This window comes from Lepus europaeus, chromosome 3 (assembly GCF_033115175.1).
Source record: "Lepus europaeus isolate LE1 chromosome 3, mLepTim1.pri, whole genome shotgun sequence".
Taxonomy (NCBI): Eukaryota; Metazoa; Chordata; class Mammalia; order Lagomorpha; family Leporidae; genus Lepus; species Lepus europaeus.
Window position 1 is genome coordinate 127,508,777 of NC_084829.1, and position 18,939 is coordinate 127,527,715.

An 18,939-nucleotide genomic window follows, 5' to 3' on the forward strand; every position below is an offset into this window, starting at 1 on the left:
TTTTTTATTTTTTTTGACAGGCAGAGTGGACAGTGAGAGAGAGAGAAAGGTCTTCCTTTTCTGTTGGTTCACCCCCAAATGGCCGCTGCAGCCGCGTGCTGTAGCTGGTGCACCGCGCTGATCCGATGGCAGGAGCCAGGTGCTTCTCCTGGTCTCCCATGGGGTGCAGGGCCCAAGCACTTGGGCCATCCTCCACTGCCTTCCCGGGCCACAGCAGAGAGCTGGCCTGGAAGAGGGGCAACTGGGACAGAATCTGGCACCCCGACCGGGACTAGAACTCAGGGTGCCAGCGCCACAGGTGGAGGATTAGCCTAGTGAGCCGCGGCACCGGCCTAATTTCCAAACTTTTTAGATGAACTTGTGATATTCATAACTGACAATGGATAATTGCTACAAGTGAATTTGGCTAGTACTAAGCATGTCTTATATTCTTACCCCTAAACTGACCATAACATCTGTCCTGTTACTTAGCAAAGCAAGAAATGATCTACTAAAGTTAATGACCCTTTGGGAAGGTAAACTCATATAATGAAGCATTTGCTGTGCATGTAAAATGCATTTTAATTAATTAAATGTGTTTGAGTATTTAAACTCAGAATAAATCTATAAATTGTTCTTTGAATTTAAAGTAATATTCCATATTAATACAAAATCTTAGCAGCAGCTTTTTTTAATGGCTGTGCCTTCATAGCATAAACCATGTTCTATATAATCACTTCAAAAATATGCATGATAGAAAAGTTTTAATGCATATATAAGAAGAAATATAAGAAAGGATGATGATATTATGATAATAAGAAATATCTGGGGGTTGGTGTTGTGGCACAGAGGGTTAAGCAGCCACTCAGGACACTCTCTTCTCCCCTCAGAGTGCCTGGTGCCATCAAGTCCTGGCTAATCTATGTTTCCCATCCAGCTTACTACTCGTGCACCTGGGAGGTGGCAGGTGATGGCCCAAGTACTTGGGTCCCTATCATTTACACGGGAGACCCAATGGGGCTCTTGGCTCCTGGTTTTGGTCTGGCACAGCCCTGGATATTTCAGGCATTTGTAGAGTGAACTAGTAAATGGAAGATTTTTCTGTCTCTTTCTCCTACTCTCTCCCTGTCATTCTGTCTTTCAAATAAATACATAAGTCTTGGTTTCTTTTAGGAAAACTGTTGGCTACAATACTTTTTTCAGTAGATTATGGAGACACTAGAGTTTCTGATAGAGTTGATATTCCTTAAATGATCCACTCAGTATATCGCTACCTTCATGGTGGAAAAATATTGTTTAAAAGGAGGTCAGTAGGTCTGAACACAGGTAAATTAAAGTGTTCTCTGACACTTTAAAGTGATTTCAAAGAAGATATAGTGTTTCATTAAAAGTGATAGAACTTGGGGCTGGCGCCGTGGCTCACCGCCTGTGGTGCCAGCATCCCACATGGGCGCCAGGTTTTAGTCCCGGTTGCTCCTCTTCCAGTCCAGCTCTCTGCTGTGGCCCGGGGAGGGCAGTGGAGGATGGCCCAAGTGCTTTGGGCCCCTACATTAGCATGAGAGGCCAGGAAGAAGCACCTGGCTCCTGGCTTCGGATCAGCGCAGCGCCGACCGTGGCAGCCATTTGGGGGGTGAACCAACGGAAGGAAGACCTTTCTCTCTGTCGCTCTCTCTCACTGTCTGTAACTCTACCTGTCAAATAAATAAATAAAATCTTAAAAAAAAAAAAAGTAATAGAACTAATCATAAACAAAGCATTGAAGATTCTTCTCCACTCTTGGATAAATTCAATCAAAGCAAAAATCCCTGACGTAAATGACTTATGGGTTCCTATCATCTGTAAATTTTTTAGAACAAATTTGTTCTAACACATACTCCAAAATTGTCATGCCTTTTATTTAAGAAAATTATCTATTCATTTATTTGTTGTTTTACTTTAAAGGCAGAGAAGCAGAGATAGAGGGAAAAGAGAGAAGAGAAGAGTGTGTCTCAAAAGGTACATGTGTGCAGGAAACTGGAATTGAGCTCAGGGCTAGGAATTGAACTCAAGCACTATAATATGGAATACCGACATCCCAAGTGGCCTCCTATCTTCTCTGACTTTCAACTAGTGTTGGAGATATTGTCATGGGATACCTCTTTGCCAAAGGGGAGCTCTTTAAATATATAAAATAACAGATATTATTTGCTACCAAGTTTCTCAAGTTTAAACTACTGCTCTATTCCCTCAACTGTTTCTCAAATGAAAATGACCCCAAGATCTCTTAATATCTTAACAGCTCCATATACCCCAGTGAATATCCTCGAGATCTAAGACTCAGACCTGGACACCAAGGATCCAGCTGGGATCTGACCAAAGGACAACAATTAGACATTGTTTATCTGGAAACCTACATGCATGAATTTAGTCAATTACTACATTTATTTTATTTTAGACCTAACAGTGTTTTATCAGTGTCTACATTATTTGAGAAAACCAGAATTCATCCCCTGACTTGCTGCTATGGTTTAAATGTTTTTGTTTCTTCCAAAATTTATGATTTGGAATCTTAATCACCAATGCAATAATATTGAGAGGTGGGGTCCAAGTGGGCTCTACCCTCATGAATGCGTTAACATCACTATAAAAGCCACTCTGGGTGTGGGTTCACTCTCTTCTGTCATGGGAGGACACAGCATTCTTCTTCTCTGGATGCAGCAGCAACAAGGCGCCATGTTGGAATCAGCAGCAGAATTTTCTGTCACCTTGCTCTTGAATTGCAAGCCTCAATAACTGTAAGAGGACACATTTCTGTCCTAAATGAATTACCCAGTTAATGATATTCTGTTGTAGCAACACAAACTAACTAAAACACCCACTAACTTTGCCTATAATTGGGGGCAGCCAATAAATTGAGTCAGAAGCAGGATCTGTGATCCAATCAAGATCCTTAACATTCAATCAAGGCAAAGATGTCGCATATTTCTCTAAGGAGGAAAGAAGCTATGAGAGGCGAGGAGCAAAGACCCTCAGGAGTAGTATCATTGTGTGAGCAAGGTAGACTAAGAAAAGCAAACCAATATATAATGAAAAATAAAGACCATTCTGGCCATTTCCAAGATCCTGGTCCCAGTTTTTCATGAACTTCAGCTGTAGTCTGATGATCTCATGTATTAGCTGCGTACACCAGCTAAAAAGTATTTTTCAAAAACCACTTTTACAAGTCCTAATTTACATATAAATGTTTCTGAGTTTTTACTTATTCTTCCTTTTCAACTTTATGTCCTATATTATCTTTCTATTATTGCTGTAATAAACTACCATAAATGATGTAGCTTAAATAATAGAAATTTATTATCCTACAGTTTTGTAAATTACAGAATCAAATCAAGGTATTAACAGGTGTTCTTTCTGGAAATTGTAGGGGAGAATTTGTTCCCCTGTCTTTTTTCACTTCTAGAAGTCACCCATATGGCTTGGTTCATGGACCCCTGCTTCCATCCTCAAAGGCAGCAACTTCTTGTTTCTGACTCTTCTGCTATAATCCCATCTCCCCTCTAACCCTAACCTCAACTGGAAAGGGTTCTTTTCAGGACTGTTGTGATTAATCTGTGCCTATCTGGGTAATCCATGAAAATTCTCATCTAAAAACTGAATTTTCAGCAAGCGTGCATTGTGTATTGCCAAGCAATTAAATCTATTCACATGTTCTGGGAATTCAGGCATAGACATTGTCAGGATGGCAGGCACTATTCAGCCTTGCACTAATAAAAAGGAAAGTATCCATGCCTCATAGTGTTCAATTCAGTCATAAAAATATGTTCAACAGGAGGAGTCAACAGGACCCTCCATATAAATAGTAACTTGTAAATTATTAATAGTAACTTGGTTTGGAAATGATAACATTATTTGCAATGACTTCTTCAAAACTGTTTCGGGAGGAAATTTCTGCTGGTTTTATCTTTCTCTGAAGATGAGTTTGGTAATTCTTAATGAATTTCCCCAGCATACATCAGAATGCCTTCTTTGAGATACAGAAATAAAAGGATTTCCATATCCATATCCTGAATGCCTAAAGCTCCTATCATTCCTGTGTATAAAGAGTAAACACAGCATCTCTCTTTGTTTTACTAATTGCTTTGTTTCCCTAAGCTTCTAGCACAACATCTGGCAGGCCAGAACGCCATAGAACCACTGCCAGTTAAACAACCTACACATTATGGTGTAAGGGCAAGCACTTTTCAAGCAGCCGACAGGCAGTTTTCAAGAAGCAAGACCTCAAGTAGAAGTGAAACTGAACCACCTCCAAAATCTGGAGTTGTTGTTCCTGTAATGATCTCATAGCGTCTGCGATTTTATTGATTTTGGTTACAATACAAGTGTTAAAGATGACAATTCTAAGATAAGCGGAATGTGGGCAGATGCTCACATCCTCACACACCGAGTTCTGCCAAGATATTTTTACATTTTCTGCACATAAACCAAAATGAAGACATGTGTTATGGATGCGTGTTACCAGTAATCCACTAGAAGAAGAAGTTTATTGTATGCTCATTTCCTGGATGAAGAATTAAAAGAATTCCACCCTGGAAAAATGAATAGCACTTCTAAAATGAAAGTGATTTGGATCTGAGACACCCTTTAAAGCATTATTAATTACCAAAACCCATTGAAACAGCAATTTGGATCATCATGTCCAATATCGCCCCTGCCATTTAAATGTTGGAACACAAAATGCTGCAATAGCTTCCATTTTGTTGAGGTTCATTTGTCTCTGTGCACCAGAAGCCCCATTTCAAGTATGGCATGAAAGCAAGAAAAGTGGGCCAAAAACAAACTCAGAAAGAGACTTGAAACAGATCAACTTCAAGAAAAAACACTCAGGTAGAGGAAAAGCTGCATGATCATATGCTTACCTTGGGAGACTTAGGCGGATCCATTGTCCTTTCTTTATCAAAAGTTAACAGAGTCAACTTTGTCTCCTCCACTGAGGGATGTTTGGGAGGACGAGGTGGGGGGTGCAAGAGGGAGCTTTCATATCTCCGCACCATGTAATATTGTTCTTCAGTAATCTCTTCCACCACACTCCTGACACAAAGTGATCCTGGGTCTATAGACAAATCATTAACTAACTGAACAGTCATATTCAAGCGGGCAACTGGAATTTCCCAGCATTCCTTGGGGCTGGCAAGCTCACTGATGACTAGGTATGAGTCAGTGATATCTTCCTCCAACTGCAGTCCTGGTGTAGCAGCCAACACGTCTTCTTCAATGGAAAGATCTCTCATAGCTACCTTCACATTGAAGGGCAAGCGGAACTGTTGACACAGCTCAGAAATGTGGTACTGTTTCTTATCGTGAATCACTTCTACAAAACCTCCTTCCATGTACAAAGGGAGCAGAGCTGCCTCATAGGACTTTTTGAGGATTTTTTCACAAGCCAGAACACTCACTACTTTTTCTATTCCTTCACAGAGGACTTCGGTCGTATCCGACTGATGCACGAGAAACTGGTCCCCAACAGTCACAGATGACAGCTGGCCATGCAGGGGATGGAAGGCTTTGGTAGCCACCACATGCAGAGGCTCCTTTTCACTTTTTGCTATCTGGAGGTCATAGGCTGTTGGGAACTCCCGAGGTCGCCGCTTGAATTTGCCTTTGTAACTCGTGGGGATCAAGAAGTGTCTTTTAGGAAAATTGCTTCTAATTTCTGAGGCTAAGATCCTTGACGCCTGGTACTTTTTGTGGATCACAATGGTTTTCCCAGGCTGTAAAATGCTTCTAGGCAGCTTCTTTCCTTGAGGCGCTTCTATGACTTCAGCCACCATAGGGAACTCTTTACTGGTCATTTCAAAAAGATCTTCTGTAGACAACAGCTGAAGGAACCAGTTGGTATCATAAGAGTCAGTAATATCTTTGACTTCCACATCTAAACTGGGGAGGATGCGGACTATATCCTTTCGGACTAAAAAGGAAGAAAAACAGACTATGACATTTCTTGCATCAAGACCTTTTCTTGTGAGATACACTCCAGGTCCCATAAATAAATTTCATTTAAGAAAAAAATGCTGAGATGATAACCATAATATAGCATTTCTTATGTGTAAAATTCCTTTTCCAAAATTTTGAGATGAAAGACATCTTATATAACATGAACACTATACAATAGACATTAACCAGTACCTTGGAGCTCCATGAATCGCACCAAAATCAAATCCTCCTCCCTGGACCCTAAGTGTAACCATGGTCTTGATTCCAGTGATAATAATTCCTGTGTTTATATTTATAGTTTTATTACACAAACTATACATGAATACAGCTATAAGTGTAAATATATATGTAAAAGAATATATGTGGCAGTAGCATATCATTTAAAGTCATGTTCTTGAGGTCCAAACATTATATGTAAAATTATTGTAAAAAAATTTCATTACTTCAAACAAAACCTTTCATGTATTAGTTTCAAGACACACATTCTTTATACAAAATCATATCTTATGAGTAAAAAAAAAAAATGGTACATGGTTGGAGCCGGCATTGTGTTATAACTGGTTAAGCTACAGGCAGCAGCACCTGAATCCTATATAGGCACCAGTTCGAGTCCCAGCTGTTCCACTTCCAATCTATCTCCCTGCTAATGTGCCTGGGAAAACATCAGAAGACAGCCCAAGGACTTGGGCCCCTGCACCCACATGGGAAACCAGGTAGAAGCACCTAACTTCTGACTTTGGTCTGGCCCAGCCCCAGCCATTGTGGACATTTGAGGATTAAACCAGCAGGTGGAAGATATCTCCTCTCTCTTTCTCTCTCTCTCTCTCTCTCTCTGCCTTTCAAATAAACAAAATAAATCTTAAAACAAAAGAAAAAGAATGCTATATGGAAGTAGAAACCAAGATGCAATCTTTTTCTGGTGTCAAAGTTACTTCTTCCCCCCACTGGTGTAATATTACACCCAAATAGAAAAAGAGGGGTCAGAGAGAGTCAAAAAGAGAGACATGCAAGAGACCTGGGTACACTAGTGGGTGTTTACCAAAATATTCTTTGCCTAACATGTCACAACTAACCCACTGTGCTGGAATATTTCTATCTTCTATGTATCAGTAGCCTGTCTTCCTTCTGTACTTTTCAAAATGAACAGTTTGTATAACTTACACTACATAACTCTAATAACATGACCAATGTTACCACTTTTTAAATTATCAACTGTTTAAGCAGCACCTGAAAACCCCAAGTCTTAATTTGTGCCCTATAACATATGTATTTTATGTTTGTGAAGACATGGCATGAAAAGAGTACTATTTTATTTTCTTGAAAAGCACAAATGAAAGTCAGTGGTTACCTAGAGGCCAAAGATCCTTTAATTTTTGGAAACAAAGTTAAGAAGGTTAAAAAATATCAGTTCATTATATACAGGTTAAAATACTCTACTAGTCTTTCCTAAAACCAAGAAAATTTTCACAACTAAATTCTTGGTCATTTGGATCCTAATGAACTAGGTCTAAGAATTCTAGCTGAGTACCACTGGCTCTTGCATTCCTCAAATCTTGATTACAGCTAGAGATTGCTAGAATAAATGTCTTGAAGGACTTCCTGGATCTCTGAATCCATCAGAACATTAGGGCCCTAATAACGCACTTCAGATCCCAATCTAATATTGGTGCAAGTGGGCACTACGGGCCAGGAACAAGCTTATTAACTTTGGAGAACTTGATAGCTGCCAGATAAAGCCTCCATGCCGTGCTATATAACTTCTGTTATTTTTTATTACCTAATTACTGGCTTATCATTTTTCTATGCCTAAATCCACTGAAATAATGCTAGTTATCTCATTTTACTTAATATATCAGCAGCAGTTGACAAAGTACATTTTACACCACCCTCTTTGGCATATTTTACTCTTTTCAAACTCGTGATTCATCTCAATTTCTTTGGTGGTTGGTTTCTTCTTTCTACACACCACCCACTCTTCACACATGCACGCCTTTTAGTTTTTCTTGGTTGTCTTTCTTTATGTACGATCACGCCTACAGTGATCTTACATAGTCTAATGTCTAAATATCATCTATGTGCTGATGATTCCCCAAAGTAAAGCTCTCACCAATTCACTCTCCTGAGCTCCATATGTCTACTTAAGATTTCCACTTGGACATCTAACAGATACCTCAAAATCAACATGCTCAAACTATAATCTGATCTCACTCCAACCCAGGCTGTCTGTTGCTTTATCTATCTTAGTTATTGGTAACTCCTTTCTCCTCGTTCAGTCCATGAATCTCAGAGACATCCTTAGATTCCCTTTTTACTAACACCTGAGATACACTACATCAGGACTACCCTGCTTAGAGGAGACTGCAGCAGCCCAAGCCACCGATGACACACTGCGGGAAGAGCCTGGCGCAAGTTCAGCTTGGAGCCCAGTGGCAGACAGTGTACCTAAAAACCTAGAAAAAAAGGAGGGGGGAGTTTCTCTCTCTCCAACCACCTGGCACCAGCATCCTATGACTAGCTGAGAGAGGGTGGTCACCATTTTGGACATATGCAACAACTGCATCAGCTTGTGTCCACGTGTCCAGCATCCAGCCAAGAGGAGACACCTGAGTCTGGCTGGTGGACTAGACAGGGGGCTGGCTGGGCGCTCATTACTGAGGGAGCCTTTTTTGTACTGGGATTTTGAAAACACTGTGGCTGCATAAGAGGGTGTAGGGTGTGCCTGCATGTTTGCACAGTCACTGTGGGTGGCTCCACATTCTTGGGGCTACCTGATTCCCTGGTGGGGGTCATTGCTGTGGGATCCATACTCACACGGAGGACTGCACAGATCCTTTGTGTAGTTCTTGTGGCAGCATATATAAATATTGCACCCACTGGGGCTAGCAACCAGGCATTGGTCTCCTTTGAGGAGAGGAGGTAAGCATGAAACTATGCCAATAGAACTGATCAAACCTTCCCCTCTGATTTAAAAAGGTGGGGGGGGGGGCAGATTTACCATGCTCAAGTTGGTTGTCATCTTGCACACTCCTCTCACACTGGAATACTGAACAGAGCTCCCTGGCCACACCTCCCAGCACACACCTTTGGATATTCACTGAAAGAGCAGACACTCCACTAAGCCACAGAGGAATAGCACCCCCCCCCAAAAAAAAAAGCCATCACCTGGTGGGGGCGGGGGGGACAAGTATCTCCACAAATGCCTAAAAATAAAGGCAGAAATTCACTAAACAAGAATAAGGAAGACAACATGACACCCCCAAAGGAACACAAGAACACTTCACTAGAATGTGAAGAAGAGTTTGAAGAAATATGAGAAATGGAATTCAAAAGCTTGATCATAGGATTACATGGAAGTAATCAGGAGCAAATCCATAAATTAAAGAAATCCATACATGACATGAATGAACATGTTTCCCATGAAATTGAGAAACACTCAGCAAAGTGAAGAGGCAACTAACAGAATGGAAGGAATTATTTGCAAATTATGAAAGTGATAAAGGCTTTTTATCCAGAATATATATAAAAGGGCTCAAGAAACTCAACAACAACAAGATACAAACTCACAGCTCCACCTCACCTCATGGCCCTTACCTGGCTTACATTGTATTAAGCCAACCTCTACCTACATTCTTGCTCTTGGCCACATGCTCACTCTGTGTGCGTGCTGGCAGTTAGCCACCTCTGTGAACTTATTTGCCATTGAATAAATTCAAGTTGGCTGTGAGTTTGTATCTTGTCTCCTCTCTGTTCTGCCCCTCTTTGCTTACACATGGGACTGAAAAACAAAGCAAGAATGTGTAAATGTGTAGGGCAGTGGTAAGGCCTTCAGCTCCTTACTCCCTCAGTTTCAATATTCCATAGCAGGAGGATTATTCTCAGTGAAACTGAACAAGGCCCAGAAAGAAGATTCACAGAACCTGAATTTGAGGAAATGTCACAATGAAACCGTAGGCATGATAAAATATGAAGTTTATAAATAGAGTGTGTATAGAAAGTGCTTTGTTTATAAATTTTTTTTTTTTTTAAGTTTTATTTAATGAATATAAATTTCCAAAGCATAGCCCATGGGTTACAATGGCTTCCCCCCTCCCATAACTTCCCTCCCGCCCGCAATCCTCCCCCTTCCCGCTCCCTTTCCCCTTCCATTCATGTAAAGATTCATTTTCAATTCTCTTTGTATACAGAAGATCAGTTTAGTATATATTAGGTAAAGATTTCAACATTTTGCCCATATAGCAACACAAAGTGAAAAAACTACCATTGGATTACTAATTATAGCATTAAATAGCAATGTACAGCACATTAAAGACAGAGATCCTACATAATTTTTTTTTCAAATTAATTAATTTTCTATGCCATTTCCATTTTAACACCAGGTTGTTTTTTTTTTCATTTCCAATTCTCTTTATATACAGAAGATCAATTCAGTATATAATTAGTAAAGACCTCATCAGTTTGTGCCCACACAGAAACGCAAAGTATAAAAATACTGTTTCAGTACTAGTTATAGCATCACTTCGCTTTAGACGACACATTAGGGACAGATCCCACATGGGGTGTAAGTACACAGTGACTCCTGTTGCTGATTTAACAATTTGACACTCCTGTTCATGGCGTCAGTAATCTCCCTAGGCTCTAGTCATGAGTTGCCAGGGCTATGGAAGCCTTTAGAGTTCGCTGACTTTGATCTTATTCCGATAGGGTCATAGTCAAAGTGGAAGTTCTCTCCTCCCTTCGGAGAAGGGTACCTCCTTCTTTGATGGCCCTGTTCTTTCCACTGGGATCTCACTCATAGAGATCTTTCATTTAGGTCTTTTTTTTTTTTTTCCATGATATCTTGGCTTTCCATGCCTGCTATACTCTCATGGGCTCTTCAGCCAGATCTGAATGCCTTGAGGGCTGATTCTGAGGCCAGAGTATTGTTTAGGACATCTGCCATCCTATGAGTCTGCTGTGTATCCCACTTCCCATGTTGGATCTTTCTCTCCCTTTTTGATTCTATCAGTTAGTATTAGCAGATACTTGTCTTGTTTGTGTGATCTCTTTGACTCTTAGACCTATCAGAACTATCAATTGTGAGCTGAAATTGATCACTTGGACTAGTGCGATGGCATTGGTACATGCCATCTTGATGGGATTGTGTTGTCAGGAAAGTGAAGAGGCAACCAACAGAATGGGAAAAAATATTCGCAAACTATACTACAGATAAAGGATTGATAACCAGAATCTACAAAGAAATCAAGAAAATCCACAACAACAAAACAAACAACCCACTTAAGAGATGGGCCAAGGACCTCAATAGACATTTTTCAAAAGAGGAAATCCAAATGGCCAACAGACACATGAAAAAATGTTCAAAATCACTAGCAATCAGAGAAATGCAAATCAAAACCACAATGAGGTTCCATCTCACCCCGGTTAGAATGGCTCACATTCAGAAATCGACCAACAACAGATGCTGGAGAGGATGTGGGGAAAAAGGGACACTAACCCACTGTTGGTGGGAATGCAAACTGGTTAAGCCACTATGGAAGTCTGTCTGGAGATTCCTCAGAAACCTGAACATAACGCTACCATACAACCCAGCCATTCCACTCCTTGGAATTTACCCAAAGGAAATTAATTTGGCAAATAAAAAAGCCATCTGCACATTAATGTTTATTGCAGCTCAATTCACAATAGCTAAGACCTGGAACCAACCCAAATGCCCATCAACAGTAGACTGGATAAAGAAATTATGGGACATGTACTCCATAGAATACTATACAGCAGTAAGAAACAACGAAACCCAGTCATTTGCAACAAGATGGAGCAATCTGGAAAACATCATGCTGAGTGAATTAAGCCAGTCCCAAAGAGACAAATATCATTTGTTTTCCCTGATCGGTGACAACTGAGTGCCAAAGGGGAAACCTGTTAAGTGAAATGGACACTATAAGCAACAATGAACTGATCAGCTCCTGTCCTGACTTTAGATGTACAATGTAATACTTTATCCTTTTTAGTATTTGTTGTTGTTGTTGTTCTAGTACTATTGGTTGAACTCAGTAATTAACACACAATTATTCTTAGGTGTTTAAATTTTAACTGAAAAGTGATCCCTGTTAAATCTAAGAGTGGAAAAAGAGAGGGAGGAGATGAACAATTTGGAACATGCTCAATCGGACTGGCCGCAAATGGTGGAGTTAGAAATGTGCCAGGGGATTGTTTATAAATTTTTAAAGCACCTTACATGTAAAGGTGAACAAATGCCAAGTAATCAGCAGCCATGGATGCAAACATTTAAAAGAATGTGAAAACAAAACTTAAAAAAATAAAATGAGACCAAAGAAAGGAGGCAGCACTTAGTGGGCAAGAGCAAACTTTAAATAAACTGCAAAACATCCCCACAGATAAGATACTGTGTACATACAACCAAAACAGGATAACTTTTTTAAATGATATAAGAAATAATGCTTAAAAATTAAAATTGTAATAGCTGAAATTAAAAATTCATTAAAACAGCTGGAATGGAACTAAGAATTTTTTTTTCTGGTGTTGAACCAAAACAAAGGCACATAAAATAGAAATGAGTCCTAGAAGATCAAAATGTGAGCTTCAATATAAAACAAAAAGTTAAAGAAAGAACAGAAAATATAATTGAGAGGACATTATCTAAGAAGTTATTCTAGTATCAAAGAACTTATTTTCCATATTGAAAACTGTCATTACAATGAAAGAATATCCCCCACAACAAAGTATGTTACTGAGAAACTTCAGAATATTATGACTAATCTCACAGCGGCAATGCATGCTGGAAGGTAGAAAATAAGGGAGAAATCTTTCAAAATTCTGAGAGGAGGGCAGGTGTTTGCTGCTGTAGTGAATCCACTGATTGGGACACCCATGGCGCCCATCAGAGTGTCTGAGTTCAAGTCCTGGCTCAGCTTCTGATTCCAGCTTCCTGCTAATGCCCACTCTGGAAGGCAGCAGGTGATGGCCCATAGTAAACTAGCAGATGAGAGGTTGCTTGCTCTCTCTCTCTCTCTCTCTCTCTCTCTCCCCATTTCAAATAAATAAAAATGAATAAATTTAAAATTATTTTAGTATGAGAAGAAAGTATTTTCAACTCGGAATTCTTATATGTACACATATTATCAATCTCATGTGTATGTAGAATAAAGATTTTTCAAACATACAGTCTGTCTACTGAAGTAATACCCCATGTATCTGTCTCAAGAGGCAATGGGGGATGGTCTCCAAGAAGAGAAAGCTAATTTTTCAATCACAGAAACAGGTAGTCAACACTGTCGAAAGGGAACCACCATGATGACTTTGAATGTAAGATACAAATCTTCCAAGTCAATTCAGATTGGAGCCTAGGAGGGCAGGCTCCAGAAGGGACAACGTGGAGGGGAAGTATAAACGACATACTTCTGACAACCTGGGCTCTGTAGGAAAACATGAGTGATTTTTTTTTTTTTACAGAGATGTTGGAGAATATTCCAAGACTTAGGAGAAGATTAAAGCAAACCAAGGAAATTACAAGGTCATTATCACTAAAAAAAATTGTCCAGAAATGAAACTATACTCATTATATACATCAGTTAATTGTCAAGATAATGAAATTACTAATGCTTAACCATATACTGAGAGACTATAGAAGGGGAAATAGGAATATAAAAGAATTAAATCTTCATCATCATAAATGAAAGCCTATAGATACTATCTAAACTCAGTGACTCGAAAAACAGCAGTATTCCTATATTATTTGGAAATACCATAAAAGGTAGGGGTAAATTATTTAAATTACCTCAGAGTAGCAGCATTTGGGGGAAAATTGAGAATGGTAAAAAGCACAACATTTGCTGATAAAATTTACCATAGCTCCTTTTACTACTAATTGACATTTTTGACTGTGGTGGTAAATATTGAAATTATTTTCTAAAATTAAATGAGAGGGGCCTGCATTGTGGCATAGCAGGTAAAGCCACTGCTTGCAATGCCGTCATCCCAGATCGGTGCTGGTTCAAGTACCGGCTGCTCCACTGCCAATCTAGTTCCTTATTAGTGGTCTTGGAAAAATCAGTGCAAGATGGCCAATGTGTTTGGGCCCGTGCCACCCACATGAAAGCTCTCTCTGTCTCTAACTTTTTCAAACAAGTAAATGAATCTTTAAAAAAATTAAATGAGAGAAAGAGGAAATCTCAGAATACTGAAGACCAAAGTTTTTTGTGCTATTCATTTGTCACCTATTTTATAATACTGAAATACTATTTTATAATACTGAAATACTATCTTTCAAATACCACCTTTCATTTATATGATTTGAGACCTCCACATATAAAATTAATTAATGTTTTCAATGGCTAAGAAGGCTGTCGGTTCTTTGCTGAGATGCCTGCTTGGACTGCCAGTTGTATTCTCTTCATTAAACTTCACTAGCTTGCTAACTGCCCCAAAATAAATAAGTAAAAGCTCTACCCCGAATTTTGGTAGGCATTGAGGCTTTCTTTTAAAAGGAAGGCTGTTTTTTTTTTTTTAAAAAGGAAGATAAGATTCAACTCTGAAATTTTCAGATAGGAAAGAAATAATTATCGCTATACATTGAAACATAACATAATTTTTAAATTTTTCATTGTCAAGACCTCTAGGGATTTTCTTCTTTTTCATGCATTTTATTTATTTGAAACACACACACATACACACACAGCTTCTACCCACTGGTTCACCACCCACATGCTGGCCAGGAGCCAGGAACTCAGTCCTGGTCTCATACATGAGTGGCAAAGACTCAACTACTTGACCCATAACCTGCTGCCTACCAGGATGCATATTAGCAAGAACCTGGACTTGGGAGTAGAGCCAGTACTAAAACTCACGCACCAGAAAATCAGAATATGGGATGTAAGCATCCTGATCTCTGGTTTTTGAAGCAAATTTAAATAATTGGTTCAATTTTTCATTTGCAAATACTATACATTTCATTTACTAAAGTAATATGAATTTTATTTTCCTGTGCAGACACAAACACATTATGAAATGACTTATAGGAGACCAGTGGTTCAAGGTCTGGACTATTGTTTATTTTCCAAAGAGAGATAATTGCTAAAAATCTCTAAATAGGTGGTGAGGGTAAGTGGGATTTCAGACCCATAATGGAGATCTTGACCAACAGTCCAGTAACAAATATTTCATTTAACACTTCCACAGGGTGGGTATTGGACCTACTGGTTAACACGCCTATTGAGACACCTGTGTCCCACGTTGGAGTGTCTGGATTTGAGTTGCAGCTCCACTTCTGATCCAGTTTCCTGCTAATGCACACTCTGGGAGGCAACAAACATGGCTTAAGTAATTGAGTCTCTTCTGTGGGAGACCTGGATTGAGTTCTTGACTATGGTTTTCAGCCAGATTAGCCCATTTGGAGAGTAAATCTATCTTTCTGTAACTTTGTCGCTGCATCTCTCTGCCTCACAAATAAATAAATAAACACTTCTGCTAATTTTCTTTTTTCACACGTCCTAAATTCTCACATTGATAGTATATTAAAAATGATAAACAGAAGTAATCTTATATTCTCTCTTCTATTTATTTTCTGTGCTTTCTTTTCAACATACAAATATTTCATAGCTTTCTGCAGTTCTTGGTTGTTTTCATCTTGCTCTTTTCCACAAGGTTTCTACTGGACTTGTTATCCCCTGCGCAAATCTGTTCTTCTTATCACTTTAGAAAGGAAAGACTTAAGTAAAAAGTATTTGGACCAAGTCTGATGATCAAACCCTATGAAAAGTAACTTAGCAACAGTCCCTTGACCTCCTGCAAGTTTGAATCTTCAGTTCAATAAAAAAAAAAAAACATAAAATAAGACTATGATTGATTCAATAAGCAATTTACAATGTAAATGTTTAAAAAACAACCAGAATTACAAAATTTTTTTAAACACAAATTTGTGCTAGATACTCATCTCTATTTTCAGGTAATACTCTACAATCAATACCATGCCCATGCCAGTCTCACATGGCATCTATCCTGAAATTGTTCTACAGTAAGAACTAGTGCTTAGTTTAATCACTAAGAAATTAAAAATCAATAATAATTCAAGTAAAAATTTAATTTTAATACCATTTAAGAATGAACAAAAGACTAAAACATTTTGTGAAAGTATTTATTTCAACTAAAAGTGTTATTTTTGGGACCTTGGTTAGCAGGAATCATAAAACCATATTTAATTCTATATTATCATTTCTATTAACACCCCTTGTTCTTCTAATGTTCATAATTTAATAGATTGAATATCCATCCAACTAGCCAGATCAAGACACTGAGCTAGGATTAAGGTTGACGCCTCCTCTTTCAGTCAATTTCCAAGTCCTACTAATTGTACTCCTTAAATATCCAATAAGCCCATCTATGTGCCTCTGTCTTTCCTACTGATGGTATTATTGGATAAACTTCCAGTACCCTGCCACAGGCCCAGCTGGTCCATTATAATCCTCTGAAATGGTCACTCTCAGCTTGAAATACTATGCTGATTTGCTCTTAGGACAAATTTCAATCCCTTAGCATAAATTACAAATCCTCAATGATTTGTTCCACACCATCCCACTACATGTTTCATAATTGTCTCAAACTGACCTTCTCTATCTTCTTTTCTCCCCTCACATCAGCTCAACTGGAACTCCAATCTCTTGCTTACTTCTTTCCAGAAAGCTCCTCGTGCTTCCAGCAATCAGGTGCCTTCTTTCATTGCCTGTCCCCCTTGTGTCTCTCAAGTCTTATTTTAAATGCCATTTCCTGAAAGAAGTTTTTGTTGATTCATAATCTAAATTCACTCAGTATTGTAATCATCATGTCCATAGGCTTAGGTTCTGGGTTTGCAGTCATTTGCAGTTATGTGGCAGGTAAAAGATGCCATTGATTTTAAAAATTAGCAAATTTTATAATGAAAACATATTATTTATTATTTATTAACATTGAAGAAAATTATCCATTTCATTGCACTATTTGGAGTAGTTAACAGAACACTAATGGAAGGTCTAATGCTTCCTATGGCTTGAAGTTTTCATAATATTAAAAATAATCATGCAGCCAGTGTCATAGTGTAGTGAGCTAAGCCTCCACCTGCAGTGCCGTCATCCCATATGGGCACCTATTCAAATTCCAGCCACTCCATTTCTGATCCAGCTCTCTGCTATGACCTGGGAAAGCAGTGGAAGATGGCCCACATGCTTGGGCCCCTGAACCCATTTGGGAGATGGGAAGAAGCTCCTGGCTCCTGGCTTCAGATTGGCTCAGCTCTGGCCATTTGGGGAGTGAACAGCATACAGAAGACCTTTCTCTCTGCCTCTCCCTCTCTCTCTCTGTAACTCTGCCTTTTAAGTAAATAAATAAAAAGCCATTAAAAAAAATCATGAGTAGAACTCTTTAACTTTGTGTTTGTTTTAAATGAATTGATAAATTTCTGGTTGAATATTTTTATGTAACAGAATTTAAAACACAGTTCTGAAAGCTTCAAAAACATTCACATCAATTATTTTTCATAATATTGATATCAATTATATTGATATGAGCAGAGATACATAAGTTTTGAGACATCTGAGAAGGTACTTTTTGACCAAATGTTTTTGTATGTTGTTTTATGTTCTCAAGAATAGTGTATTAATAGTACTTTATTAATGACACTTTGTTGCTCTCTCAAAACAATTCCACAATGTAAGAAAGGGGGTGTCATTATCCCCATTGCATAGGCAGAGAGAGTTTGAAAGGCTCACCAAGAGTCACCATCTGTTAGGTTATGGACCCTGAATTAAAAGTGGGGACTTTGGACTTGAACTTCAGAATTCTCATTTGCACTACTTGCCCCACTTCATGAAAAATCCCATGTTGGTACCAACATCACACTCTACAGATATTGAAACCTTAAAATATAAAGTATCTATGAAGATTGCAAATTAAATCTTGCCTAGATACGAATGAATCTACCACTCATTTTCATTGATGTCAGAAGGACCCTGAGTTAATACAGATATATGATATGTGGTAGGAAGCTGATAAAAAAGGTTGACACAAAAATAGGAAGGGACACGTTAAGGAAATGTTTCACCCTTACTTCTTTCATTGATCACTTTTATACAAGAGAACCTCGTTATAGCCAAACATGCTCTCTTACAAAAAGTAGCTCTTTTTAAATTATTTTATCTGTCAATAAATTAAATGAATGGGTATTAAAGTATCTTAGGATAGCACCATAAATCTATAGCATTTCTCTATATATATTATTCAACTTTATCATTGAAACAGATTATGGTTGCTTATTTTTCTATGGACAGTCAAACTCTCAAAGACTTACTGGGTGAAACAAAGACAAAATCCCTTTCTTCAAGCTCTAATATTTTTCTGCTTCCCAAACCCCATAATGCCCATGTCATTGAGAATTATTTACAGCACATACTTACATTTCATCACAGCTTGAATTTCATAAACTGGCTTGAGAAGCAGAGCACCACGAAAGTCTTTAGGGAATGGATTTGTTGAATCCCACTTATTTGAAATATCTGTAAGTTTCACAATTCGTGTTCTATTCCTGGGAATCTTCCATTCAACAATCTCCTTTAGGGTATAAATATGTTCATCTTCACACTCATAAAATTCACCTTCTTTTGACAAAGGCAAAGGAAAAGAGTGATTTTGATGATTCCTCACTACTGCGCAGTTCACCATTACTTCCCCATTGATCTCTTCAACTGAATTGAGCACGATCTGCTCACCCTGCTTTATGGTAAGATTCTCTAGTTTTATATCCTTCTGATGATAGAAACAAGGGTGCCCCAGTCGACTTGGTCCAATATGAATGGTTCTTGTAATTTCTTTCAGAGAAACGTATGGAGTTTTATCAGCCACGATCTTAAAAAGACCTAAGAAAAAATTGTGTGAATTAAAGAAAGTTCTTACCATGAAAATTCTCATAAGAAAATCACAATGAGAGAGTTTTAAAGTAACTATTGCATG

General features: G+C 38.5%; 1 protein-coding gene across 1 annotated transcript in view; it reads right to left on the reverse strand.

Annotated features, from left to right (window-relative positions):
- THEMIS (thymocyte selection associated) overlaps positions 1–18,939 on the reverse strand; it is a 262,004-nt gene that overhangs the window by 157,857 nt on the left and 85,208 nt on the right. Inside the window, exons 3-4 of the mRNA XM_062187262.1 lie at positions 18,387–18,845; positions 4,875–5,923 (exon numbers count right to left, since the gene is read on the reverse strand). Of these exons, the coding sequence (XP_062043246.1) occupies positions 4,875–5,923; positions 18,387–18,845 (1,508 nt within the window). The remainder of the gene's footprint in view (positions 1–4,874; positions 5,924–18,386; positions 18,846–18,939) is intronic.